We start from the raw sequence: 14,130 nt of genomic DNA on the forward strand, positions 1-14,130 counted from the left end.
ATTTTAAACTGCTTTTTAAAGAAGCCTTGTCTCCAAAATTTTCCAAATTCCTTCCACAAATTGCTTCCAAAATTAGACATTGCATAGTTAAGAAGACACACAGCTACTTTACTTCTGGGCATCAATCACCTGTGGTTGACATCCTCCTGCTGTCATGGCAACAGAATACCTGATAACAAGAACAGCCTGATGCTGGGCGGATTGGTTATCGTTTCTGGCCACGGTCAGCTGGCTGGGTTACTTCTGGACGATGGCGAGGTAGTCACGGCCAGAAGGCATGGTGGATCCATGCTGCTCACTTGACAGCAATGAGCAAAGACAGTACCAGAAAGACAAAGCGATTCCCTTCAAAGCCATTCTAGTGAAATACTTTTCCCAACCTCACTCAAGCTCCTGAATGCTGACTCAGTCTGAATTCACCAGTGCATTAACCCACTGGTGAAGTTGCTGCCCTGTGATCTGACCATCTGTCAGTAGTGCCCCACGCCTGGGGAGTGGAGCCTTTAGTGTCTACGACTATCAGGGGGGATGCTTAATGTACAAACTATAAAACTTCCCACTTTTGTTTGATTTTTTTTTTCTCTTGAAAATCAATATATTTAACTAATACAGAAAATGAGCTGTCTGTGTTAATGAAGTAGCATCATGTTTAGATCTGTGGACACATTATAAATTGTTTAAGTCAATTTAAACATATCTACTCCCTCAAACATTAGTCAGTTCCTTATTATAAAAACTTTCAAGATCTTTTCTTCTACCTTCAAAAATGTTATTGACATTTAAAGGGTGAAAGTGAAATAGTGATTTAATTTATTGGGTAAAATTCAAATCATTCCTAACGACTTCACGGCTTACTTTCCCTAGCTTTTAAAGACCTGTTTTAAGTTTAAGGGTTTGTGTTCGTGTGTTTGTGTATGTGTGTGTGTGTGTGTGTGTGTGTGTGTGTGTGTATGTGTGTGTATGTATGTGTATATGTGTGTATATATGTGTGGATATGTGTATGTGTGTGTATGTATGTATGTGTGTGTGTATGTATGTATGTGTATGTGTGTATATATGTGTGTGTATGTATGTGTGTTTCTGTGTGTATGTATATGTATGTATGTGTGTATATGTGTGTTTGTGTATGTGTGTATATGTATGTGTATATGTGTGTATATGTGTATGGGTATGTTTGTGTGTATGTATGTATATGTGTGTTTCTGTGTGTATGTATATGTGTGTATGTGTGTATATGTGTGTATGTGTATTGTGTGTATGCATGTGTGTATATGGGTATGTGTGTGTATGTTTGTGTATGTGTATGTGTGTGTATGTATGTATGTGTGTGTATGTGTGTATGTATGTGTGTGTATGGGTATGTGTGTGTATGTATGTATGTATGTGTATTTGTGTGTGTGTGTGTGTGTTTGTACATGTGCAGGTGCTCAAGTGGGGGAAATGACAGTATCAGATCCCCTTTTGCTAGAGTTAGAAGGAGTTGAGAGCTCTCTGATATGGGGGCTGAAAACCAAATCCTGGTTCTCTGGGAGAGCAGTGTGTGCTCTTATCTGCTGAGCTGTCTTTCCTGTCCCACTTTATCCAACTTTTGATTTTCCTCCCTGTAATTAACAGCAGATTTTTATCATGTACATTCAATTCTGTTTTCATATAAAAACTACAAAGATACTTTACAAATTAAGCTAGCTTGATTATATTACACAGTTTCAATAACACATGCAACTGACATAAACATGCTTGAGAATTGTTTTACTAGCAGTGTTATTTCTCTCCTCAGTGTGAAAGTGCATACAATGGGAATCTTGCTGTTTCATGGTGCATTGGGTGTTGGTCTGGTGCTAGGTATACAAATGCTAAATTCTAAACACCAAGATCTGGTTGCCTCCACACCCCCTTTGTTATATAAACCCACTCTCCAATTTCAAGTTAATTGGTTGATAAAAGGCTAGAGCCTGTGATTGGACAGTAGAGAGAGAAAGGTGAGACTAGAGGATTGAATGATGGGGTTCAGGAGAGACCACAAAGGAGAAGGAGAAAGAAGACCAAGAGAACAGGAGGTCTCCATTAGTCAGATGGACCGGGAGCGTTTCACCTAGAGAAGTGCTCGCTGAGCTCAGACTGGGGGAGCAAAACAGCTCAGACAGCAAGAGCCTCAACAGAGAACAAGGGAAGTTTTTTTTCCATCCTGTAAGAAGGGCGTGGTAGAAAAGAGGCATTTCCATCCTGGAGGTAGGAGTATGTGGCCCAAGCTACAACCTCATGGTAGACAGGTAACAGAAAGGCCATCGGACAGGGTACAGCTTCCAACAGCACACCCCAGGAACCTACTTCCTCTAGTCCAGTTCTCCATCCTACACTTCCCAGAACCTCGCAGAACAGCTCCGCCAGCTGGAACCTCCTGGGCCAGAGGAAGGTATTTTATATTCAGACCACATCGTGAATAAACGGCTTTTTTTCTAAATTTTTTATTTTACAACTGTAGCCAGAATACAAAATACGAAATAAATACAGGGCCTAGGGGAACAGCAACAACAAAGGCGTCCATTGTTTGAGGACACTCCATGGCATCCCTTTGTATATTTTATGGCAGAAGACAGAGAGACAAAGTAACCCATAAATTGGTTCAGTAAAGATCGTGTAAGTCTCAGATACATAACACTTAACATTTTAATCTCATCCAAACGGCATTACACCATTTTTCCTGGTGCTGGGAAATAGTGAGGAAGCAAGGAGGTAGAGTCCAAGGGTCCCCTTCATGGACACGCCTTTAAGGACCTAACTTCCTGTCTTTGGGCCCTAGCTCCTAAAGGTCCCATCATGTCCTATCGGTGACACAAGACTAGTAACCAGTTAAGACTAGTAGGCCTTAATGTCTTTAGGGACATTTAGAATCATAACACCAATCAATAAAAAAGAAAATTGCCAGTGTTCTAGAACCTTCTCACGCCTAACTCAGAATAGGTCTAGAGGTGACAGTCATGCCAAGCCATATGCTTAACGTTTCTATTCCCAGTAAAAAAAAAAAAAGAGAAAAAAAAAAAACCAAAAAACCCCAACCTAGCTACATTCTTACATTCATTGATAACCAACCTAGGTACATTCTTACATTTGTTGATAACCAACCTGGCTACATTCTTACATTTGTTGATAACCAACCTAGCTACATTCTTACATTTGTTGATAACCAACCTAGCTACATTCTTACATTTGTTGATAGTGCTGGGAATGATTATATACAAATATATTTTGTACCCAGCATTTTGAATGCACAACAAGCCTGTACTCATTATCTCTCAAGCACTGGTTTTTCTACGCCAAGTTTGCTTCCGCTGCACTTGCTTTGGGGAATTTATTTCACGAAAGGGCTAAAGCCTCCGGCATCGACCGGGCTCTGTCCTAAGGAAGAGGCAAAGCCCGGTGGAAAAACCTACTTAGCCTGATTTGCACAGCTCAGCAGATCTCAGCTCCCTTCCTGGCAGAGTGAGAAAGCCCACCCGGGGGATGAATATGCACGGTGTACAGAGCTGGCAACGCGTCCACTTTCAGAGCCAGCTCTGCAGACAGGTTGGCAGGGCTGACAGAAACAGCAGCTGACTTCTGGAAGAGCTCCACCCTGGTCTCAGTGGCTGATCTCATTTGGCTTATGCCCCACCGCCCCCCTTACATCCACTCCTGTCATCAATCCCTAGGCCTAATATTATGGTAATCATCATGCTGATTAAATATGCTTTTAATTCTTTTAGATCCTGAATCTTTTCATTGGAAAACACCACGTGTATACCCCCAAAAGTATGACTATGAATGTTACTGTGAGAGGTATACTTACTCTAACCATGTTTTCTCAGACTGATATATCAAAACATATACTCAGACATGATTGAATAACAGATACCATTTTTCTATTATTTATTCACTTTATATCCCAATCGTAGACCCCTCTCTCCCTTCTCCTAGCTATACCCTCCCACCCTCTTCCTCCACTCCCCCTCCCCTTCTTAGAGAAGGGGAGCCCCATACCCCTCCTGTCCCATCCTACCCTGGCACATCAAGTTGAATCAGGACTAAGCGCATCCTGTCCCACTGAGGCCAGATAAGGCAGCCCAGGTAAGGGAAAGGGATCCAAAGGCAGGCAACAAAGTCTGAGTTGCTAGGGAACCCACACGAAGGCCAAGCCGCACAACAAATAACTATTTAAAAATGATCGTCTGGTTATCAGTTTGAAAGAATTGGCACATTCCTACAATTCTCTTCCCTCCTAAGATTGAATGATGATTTGGGGACTGGGGAGATGGCTCAGGAACTCTAAAAACCCTTACACATGCCAGGTGGATTCGGGAGCCCACTGTAATTCTCCCCACCCGTGGTGGACATAGTGTCTCTCCAGGCCAAGCTGGTGATCAAGATTAGCCACTTCAGAGGGCTCTGGGTTTAACTAAGAGAGCAGCTGAAGGTGTTTCCTGACACCAGCTTTGGACCTCCGCCTGCATAAGGGCAGGCATGCACATATATGTATGCCCCCACACATTTAACATATAAAAACATGCAACTATTCATATATGCATATGGCACACACAACTCATGAAAAATGGAAAAAGAGAATACAGTTTGAGTAAGTGGGTTCTTTTCCGTGCAGAGCAAAGCAAGATGGGAAGATTCTTCATATTTAAAATGTAGAACTTGGTCGCAAATTAGCTCAGAGGGACCCATGTGGTCATAAAGAACACACACTTTAAGATCAGACCTCACCTTAAAGTCCAAGTCTACCACATTTCAGCTGTGTCAGTTTACACAAACTCACACTGTGAGATTTGACAACACTGGTGTGTGCACAAGGAGCTATGTGCTTTCCTTCCAGAAAGCAGTGTTACTTGGTGGAGTTAGTAACTGGCAAAGTCAATGGTCAATCAACTAGGGTCTGTTTTTATTACTATAATCATCTCCTAAAATCCCTTCCCCTCCGTCTTGGTCCTCAAGCAAGATATAACTTAGCCAAAAAGAGGAACATTGCTCATTAGACTAGTCAATGATTTGTAAAGTTTGGTCTTGTGTTTCATCTGAAGTCATACTAGTAAATTGAAAGCACCATTTTATCTCAATGTTTTTAAATGATAATGTTCTCCAGTGAATCCACACCAATCCTGGGCTCCCCGTACTCTAGATGCTTTTTATTTCTTCCTTTAACTGCCTGATCCTGTCTTTCCTTCATTTATGTCTCCTTCATGGATCCCAGGAAGTTAACCACGATTGGTGGAACTCAGTGCCCTAGGCTAAGCAGTGCTGCAACTGGGGTAAACCGGCGCAGCCTCAGACTATCAGCCTGACTTCCGGCTACTGGTCTCATGGCTCTGCTGTGCACATAAGGAAATGGTTAGGATCATTCTCGTACATGGGAGTCTTTGGTTTTTAGTCATGCTATCGGCACTTCAGGGTTTGTGGGGTACCAGGTATCTGTTTGGGGGACTGACAGTTCTTAAATGATAAGGATATCCTCAAGTCAGTCAACACCAAATATAAACACTAAAAATGAAGTAATTACAAGTATGATGATGGGCTATAGAGATGGTCAGTGGATGGAGGTGCTTGACACGCAAGCCTGAGGACCTGAGCTCAGTCAGCATTCATGTAGAAAGCTGGGTACAACAGTATGTGCCAGCAACAGCAACTGAGGAGGCAGCGGTGGGATTCCTAGGTCTTGACGGCTAGCCAGTGCTAGCCAGACTGTCAAGTCCTAGGATCTTTGAGAAATCATATCTCAAAAGAGAAGGTGAAAGGTAATTGAAGAAGATACAAAACATCTATTTCTGGCTTCCGCATGCACACACATACATGAACAAAGACATACATACACACAGATGAGTGTGATAAACAGCTGTGTGAATGCGCATGTATAGGGTAGCACTGTTTGTGAAGGTTCTTGAAACCTTAGGAAGCAGAGCGTCCCCCCACCCCCTCTTAGCTGGAGGCAGTAGATCACCAGGGCCATACCCTTAAAGATTGTATATACTATGAGGTGAACACCCTCCTCCACCGTATACTGCTTTTCCCATGACCTGCCCTGCCTGAGTACAGAGAGCCAAGCATGGGGCTGGACCCCCTGAAACAACGAGCCAGAATAAATACTTCCTTTGCGTTGTTCTCACGGGCATTTTCTCACAGTGACTGATACATCACAAGATGACAAAAAAAAATGTGGAAGGAAGCATCTGGTTTTTCTCAGAAAGCTCAAGGAAAAGAGTCCCACAACTTTGTTCTAGAGAGGGGCAGGAAGCCAGCCAGAGAGAAGGTGACCTGTCCCAGTAGGCTGATACAAAGGATATGTAATAAGAGATGAGATGGAAAGATATCCTAGAACATCATCATAGCAAGAAGTTTAAAATTGGCCCCCAAGGCCAATGGGAGGAGCTTCTACAGCACCTTGCATAGGGAACAAGTCCAAAGGAATTGCTTAGAGACCACTGGTCTAATTACAATGAATGAGTCTGAAAAAAAAAACTCTATGGCTAGATCCATAGAATGAAATGACTGTGAACTCCAAACAGGCTAGCCTCACAGCTGGACTCACAACTGGACTCACAGCTGGACTCAAAGCTGGACTCACAGCTGGACTCACAGCTGCATGCACAGCTGAACTCACAATGGACTCAAAGCTGCCCAGCTGGAGATTTCCATGAATATCTTCTATGCACATCATTTTCCTCATCTACAAAGATCCATTCAATATCTACCGTAATACGACTGCCTTAAGGGTCAAAGGAAGTAACTACTATATCTTAGCAGTAATGTTTATACCACACAGAGCCTAGTGAGTGCTATAAATAACTACTGTTAGAGAAAATTAACTTTAGCTTCATTTTGTGATGGCCAAATGCTTAGGAACACTTGGATCTTTAGATTCATTTGCGGTGTTGTCTTCAGAAAGTCTTGTACATTCCCCTAGGAGTGTAACTGAGCCGGGCACAGGAGGAGGCTCTTGTCCAAGGCTGCACATCAGTGGCTGATGCTCAATCCTTGGATCCACAGAGATGCACATAACTCTCTTATCCAGGAGTCCACATTTTTGGAGGCTTTGTTTTGTACCACCGCTCTTTTTTGTCTGCTAAACAGGCAGTGGCTTGTTTGTAGAATCTGTGATTCTAGCCCTTTGCTTTCTTCATGGATTCTCATGCGTGTGGAAAAATATGTCCAAGCCTTTGATTGTCCTGTCTATAGCAAATTCTCTCTGCTTATTGTATAATTCAATCTTATGCAAGTCTAGTCATTACTTTGAGTCTGATCTGTTCTTCAAACATCCAGGCTTTCTTAATTTGTTTGTTTTCAGCTTATCAGGCCAAGCTAAGTTGTTTGTTTATTTGTTTGTTTATTATTTATTTGGCCAGGTTAAATGGTATGAAGTAGTTTTACCACTAAAACCTAGACTGGGAAGAGCCTCTCCCCTATGATTCCCCTCTGGATCTTGGCTGTGCTTCAAGCACTGGAGAATATGTCTGTCTTGTGATTGTTCTCTTGAAGTAACCGCACTCAAACTTGAGTGCACCTAAGAATCACACAGAGGGGGCAGTTGTGGCGCACGCCTTTAATCCCAGCACTTGGGACGCAAGGCAGGTGGATTTCTGAGTTCAAAGCCAGCCTGGTCTACAGAGTGAGTTCCAGGACAGCCAGGGCTACACAGAGAAACCCTGTCTCGAAAAAAAAAAAAAAATCACACATAGGACTGTTCACAGGGCCGCCTGCGCCCCTCCTCTGGAGTTTGTGGTTGTTTCAGCTCTGGAAAGTCATAGAGAATTGACACTTCTAATCAGTGTCCAGATGCTGACCGAGTCACAGGTCCTGAAATGGCATTTAAGACTTAGAAATGATCACTTTTGTAGAGGAGTTAAATTTCATTCATAAACCTTCTACGTCTCCCGTGAACATCCTTGGTACACGGCTTTGATGCAGCCAATGGCTGAGGGCCCCAGGGCAGCCCCACGGACGGATACGTTAGATGCTTTATTTTCTCAGGCTAGTCCAACTCCGAGAAACTCAACCCTACTCCAAAACCAACTCCATCATTTTTTTTTCCCATTGAAGTGAACTTTGATTGACCCGCACATGTACGCCTTCCAAAGACTATGTCCCGACTCCAAGCCTCCTATTTGGCCATGGCAGCAGCTGCCATTATGGATTCAAGCCAGACAGCGTTCATTTTGTTAAACAGGCGGCACTCAAGAAGGCTGAAGCTAACATTACAGATAAGTAATGCAGCAATTTTGCATCTGTTCTGTGGTCCCATTAATTTCCTTAACTAGAACTAAGCAGAACAGACAAGTAGGCTGGCCCCTTTCCTGCCTTTCACTAATAGTTGTAAACCTGCTGTTGTGGTATAAAAGCCGCTTATAATATCATTAACATCTGTTTAGGCCCTCTTTGAGTCTTGCTGGTGATGCCGTATTATTTTTGCCTTCATGGAAAGTTTCTGTCGTGGTTTGAGATTCTAACTGATCCTTCCTGAGCTCTGAAAGTTCAAGCAGCTTCAAGGACAGGGCGGCTTGGAGAGCTTCCACCTCCAAAATGGTCTGAACATCACTTTCTAAATGGCTGCTAGTGCCCTCCTCCTGGGCAACATGGCTTCTCAGATGCCAACTGGGCTAAAACCCAAAGAGGCAGATGGATTCCGAAGTCCATCCTGAAGCTGAAGGTTCCTACCTCGCAGGAAACTTGTAGGAGGACGTTCAGGGTTGACTGATCCCCCTAGTGGCCACCAAGGTCTTTGCTTCACACTCTGGATGAGCTACACTGGCTTTGTGTCACCTGTCTTGAAGAGGGGACAGAGGGGACATAGGCTTGGCCTGATGTGGACTGACACCTGAGCTGCTTTAGAGAGCAATTCGTCCTGGGGAATCTGGCTGTATGCCAACAGTCATCTGTCCTGCTGTGCTATTTCTGAGCATTTCTTGAATTCTCCCTCATCCCAGACAGAGTTCTAGCATGTGAGGACATGACTATAAAATCGTGATTTTTTTTTTTAGGTGATTTTATTCTAATGAGAGAAATTCTTCAGAACACAGAATAGGGGCTGGGGTGGGGTGCAGATGGGGGAGGCTCCATGGTGAAAAGGACTTGCTTCTTTTCTAGAGGACCCAGCTTTAATTATCAGCACCCACATGAAGACTCACAGTTCCAGGGTATCATGCGACCCTCTTCTGGCTTCCTTGGGTACCAGACATGCATGTGATGCATATGTACAGGCAAAACACCCATATACATTAGATAGATAGATAGATAGATAGATAGATAGATAGATAGATAGATAGACAGAGACATATTATATATATAGTCAGAATTGAAAGTATAGATATAGATATATATACATTATACACACACACACACACACATTAGAATTGAAAGTACACCAGAACGTGAGTCTTGTCAAAACCTGGTCCTTAGGATGAAAGACTCTAAGGTACTGTGTGGCAATTGCATGTAAGCTTCACAACTCAGCTCTACCTGGCTGAACCTTATTCCTTAGCCTTTAGTCGCTCTCATTCAAGAAAACTTGAACTTTTTTTCCTCCTTGTTGTTGTGGGAGAGCTAAAGTGAGAAGCTGGAAAGTTGAGAAATGCTAGCCTGGTAGACAGTAGCTCTGGGGTGTTCTAGAAACACACAAGCCAAACCCGACTGAGAGACCAGAAACTTCCTTGGAAAATAAGGCACGTGAGACAAATTTTGAAGCAGAAGGAGCGATTCCCCAGGAGAACAGTGGGAAGGGATGGGGACCCAGGGAGTAGAGTTTGTAAAGGCTGGGGATACTGAAGGCCTGGGCAAGGACTTGTGGGTGCACCGGGGGACAAGCCAGAGACTGGGATGGGAGAGGACAGTGTGGTCAGTTACTGCAAAGTCTTGTCATTTATCAAGGATTTGGGGAACCAACAAAAAGGCTTCCCATAAGATTTTGGTATATTTGGGTTTGTGTTTTGAAAATGCATGGGGAAGAGATAAGCAAGCCTTGTGAATTGGCAGTACCACTAGAAATGCACCTGAGAGGAGACTGAAGGCTGAGTCCCATGCAGGAAGGCCATTTAGAAGAAAACATTGCTGAGAGAGAGAGAGAGAGAGAGAGAGAGAGAGAGAGAGAGAGAGAGAGAGAGAGAGAGAGAGAGAAGGAATATCAATATGTGGTTTTTAAGCAATTGGCTTAAATTCAGATCCTCAAAACTCCATGTTTTGTCTCCCCCTACCATTTGAAGAATGTGGCCATAGTGTAAAGTTACCACCTTCTTGGTTTGCATCTATATCACATACTAAGTGCCCGTTGTCTTTTCTGCCTACTCGGATGCTAATATAAAATGTCACCCTGTAAGCTATTCTGAATCATGGCTATCCTGAACCCTTCTACCCCATCCCAATGAACGGGATACTTTTCATTTAATGATACGAGGATGAACTAACTGGACAAGTTCTCTCCACTCCTCAACGCAGCGTGTGGATCTGCACCCAAGTCCAGCTTCCTTCTCGGCCAGTGTCTGCTTTCATCTAGACTGAAGTTTCACCTAAAACCTCCCATAAATACCCTGGGCCTCCAGTGATTTTTTTCAAGTGTATTTTCCCAATTGTCACAGAAGGAGATGCATAAATCTAGGCGGCTGGTGCTTGTTCTCATGTGTGGATTATATAGAACACACTGAAGGGCCAGGGTTTTCCCAACAGTATACCCTCCTACCAGAGTGGCCAGCAGAAAACCCAGAAATAAATACTACTAGCTATCATTTAATTAAGTCAGGGTCACTACTCAAATAAATGATTCTATCCAGAATATAATTATTGATGCAGTGTGCAACGTAAATTATAATCTGCTCAATATATTCCCAATTCATTTAGATCAAAGAAAGCTCAGAATGTAGGCTTCTGGGCTTTATTTCACTAAACCATCCCCCAATGCCTCTTCCTGGAGCCCCCAGTAGTTCATGATGACCAACCTATTCACCACAATGTAAGCAGCAGCCTAGAAGAAACCTGGGGATCGTCTCTCAGACCTCTTAGATGTGATGTGGTGGGTCCTAAACTGTGCTGGTCCACCATGAGTCAGGATCCATTATTTTATAACCTAAGACATTGACTGTTGTTCTGCATGCGTTGTTGGGTAGGTGGTCTTTGATTCCCAGTGTGCAGAGCTCCCGAAGTCATGGCTGCACTCCAGAACTCCCAGGCTGTGGCCAAGAATAAAGTAAATGCTGACAAGAGAGAGGGCGTTCCTGCCCACATTTCTCTACTGACCTTGCTTTTTATGTTCACCCTAATTCCTCACTGCGCACACAGATAATTGAATTGTTAACTCAAGCTTTTCTTTTTGTCCTTATTTTAGCATTTCGTATCGTAAACGAACAGCTGCTTACTACAAAAAAAAAAAAAAAAGTGTGGCTCCGTTAATACCTTACTCCACACAGACTGCCTGTAAAAACGGACTATTTTGTTCAAGTAGTTACTGGACCATTTCATTGTATCCTGAGGTGCAGAGACGAAGCAGCTCCTTAACCATTCACAGCTCTCAGGCCAAGGGATGAAACAAATGTCAGGGACGTTAAACATAAGCAAAGAAAATACTTTGGATCCTGAAGCTTCACAACCCTAATGAAGTCGTGACGCCTACCACGTTGAAAGCGGCCAATGACATCTTTCTGACAAACGTTTGGGGAAGAAGAGAAGTGTCTTCCTTCTTAGCGATACTAAATGGCACGCTGAACACAGGGTGCTATGACAGCCTGGTAGAGGCCCCTGAAACATACGAATAGGTTACATTGGCTTTTTCTCCCTATAGCAGGGAGAGCATTAATCAAACTTCTGCTACAGCGCCCCAGGATTGTTCAATGGTACTAAGACGCCGTCAGTGGGATGATATTGAAAGATATTCTAAAATTCCTGGGTTTTGTCTTCAAGATGATCTCTCTCTGAGTTCCAATTAAATAAGCATTACTATTCAGTCCAAACCTGAGCAAATCCAGCTTTCCTATATTGGAAACTAGTATGTTTGTAAAAAAACAAAAAAAAAAAAACAAAAAAAAACCTGGAAGCGGAGAATTTTCTGAGGTATTGAGGGGCATTCTCATTCTGTATTTCCTGCTAAATTCTATGTTTATTACATGGGCATTGATCACATGCTTAGCAAAAATGCTGGCCAGGCACTTGCAGAGGCAGAAGGTGAGAATTCTGTGGCCATCATTAGGCGAGCCACCCACTGGTTAAGCGTAAGTGTTCCGGTCGGCACTCAGGACAACTTCATCCCTGAGTTAGAAAGTAAAACTCCATCAAGGAAAGGCTACTTCCCAACATCACCATTTTCTGAGCCATAGCATTGCAGGGGTTAAAGTTGTGAATTTCCTGCTTTGTGGGAGATTATATGCATTATTTTTTTTTCTTTTTCCAATGAAACCAATTATGGTTCCTTGGCATTGATTGCAGACGAGCAAGAGAGTTCCGGAGCGATTATTTACACGGTGGAGCTGAAGCGCTATGGGGGGCCCCTTGGCATCACAATTTCTGGAACTGAAGAGCCGTTTGATCCTATTATCATCTCGAGCCTCACTAAAGGGGGATTAGCTGAAAGGTAAGAATAGAAGAGGCCGCTGTAAATTACCTGTGTCTGAGGGCTCTGCTCCCCACACACCCATGTGAACCACCATGCTCCCTTCCCCTAGCTGTGTATCTGTTGACTTTTAAATCTGCACAGAGGATTGATTTTAAAGCTTGGGAACTCTCAGGCAGAACTCAGACTTGATGTTGAAGGGCGTCGCACAGGCAGGAAGAGATGCCACGGCTTAGCATGGATATTACTCTCTCAGAAGAGAAATGTGTTAGGAGAGCCCGATCGCCAACAGGTAGATTTACACTGTGTCCATTTTGAGGAGAGGGCGCGGGCGTTGAGGGAGGTTAAAAGGCTTGTCCAAATCAATGCTGCAAACGTTTGCTGAGCTTTTCTGTTGCCTGACAGGTATTGTAGTAAGCTTCTATGTATTTGAGAGGATAATAAAGGCTTGGTCCTCGGAGGCTGCAGTTAACAGGATGTAGTGACCTCTCAATAGTATCTCCTTGTGCGTGTCCATTTGTTCTTTGGCAGTGATGCACACAGGCGCCTGCTCTCTGCCCTCTGCTGAACAGCCCCCCCCCCTTTTTTTTTCTGAGACATGTTGCTTGGGCACACAACAGACTCTCTAACTAGATCTATTTTCCAGTGACTTAGCTCAAGAATGCTCAGGCGTGTCATTGAGGCTGACACTTGGTGACAGTAGTTGCAAGATGGAGATGTAGCTCGGCAACATTTTTTTTTTTTCAGAACTGCAAGGTACCTGGCTTAGAAATCAGCTCACTTGACAGCTCTGTCTGTCAGACGACGGGGCTGAGGCGGCTCAGCCAGGGCCACTCTGCTAGAATCTAATATTCTGATTTTAGCTGAGACGCTTGGGACAGGGCATCCTTCTGTCCTAGTTATCACTGAGAGACAACAAAGGAGTCTGCAAAGTGGTTCATTACGGCTGGATCTTACAAGCTCCATCATTCGTGAACTAGTACTCTTTGAGGCAGAAGAGATATTTTTCAGAGAAAATTTCTGTAATTTAAATGCATTGGTAAATAGGTTAAGCATCCCTTCCTTACCAGTGTACACTCTAGCACCTCTGCCAGCTAGGTATTTCTGTCCAACATAGCTGCCACAGCCCTAGAACAAGCTCTGTCCCTAACAACCCCGTAAACAGGGTTAATTCCTTCAGGATCTGAATTTAAGGTGATCCACTCCGGCCAAGGCTTGACCTTCTTGCTTCAGCTCAGTATCTTTGTCTTGGGATGAAAAGCTCAGCCATTGTCTTGCCCATCATCCATAGCACCTCCTGTCCTTTCTGATGTTCCCCAACAATGGCAGGGAAAGTCAACATCAGCACTGAATATCCCAGTGTAGTCATTCAGATTGGATGAGGATATAAAGGCTGAGAAGGTTAAAGATGCTGTTTATCAGGGTATTAATCAGTAAATGCATGCCGTATTTAAGGCTAGGGAGATTGATCCAGTGGTAAAGTGCCTGTCTGTCGCACAAGCATAAAGACCTGAGCACATCCCAGGCACCACATAAAAATCAGGTGCATAAGGAAACACCTGCCACCACAG

At 43.6% G+C, this 14,130-nt stretch overlaps 1 protein-coding gene across 12 annotated transcripts in view; it reads left to right on the top strand.

The window, feature by feature from the left end:
* Positions 1 to 14,130, top strand: part of Grip1 (glutamate receptor interacting protein 1) — a 639,981-nt gene that overhangs the window by 576,500 nt on the left and 49,351 nt on the right. For all 12 annotated transcript variants that reach the window (XR_015048471.1, XR_015048472.1, XM_085843198.1 and 9 more), the window contains one exon: positions 12,436 to 12,580. Coding sequence is in view for 10 of the 12 variants with exons in the window: in XM_085843198.1 (XP_085699324.1) it covers positions 12,436 to 12,580 (145 nt within the window). In the remaining 2 variants the exon portion in view is untranslated. The remainder of the gene's footprint in view (positions 1 to 12,435; positions 12,581 to 14,130) is intronic.

This window comes from Mus caroli, unplaced genomic scaffold (genome assembly GCF_978045245.1).
Source record: "Mus caroli unplaced genomic scaffold, Mus_caroli_1 scaffold_9, whole genome shotgun sequence".
In the NCBI taxonomy this organism is placed as follows: domain Eukaryota; kingdom Metazoa; phylum Chordata; class Mammalia; order Rodentia; family Muridae; genus Mus; species Mus caroli.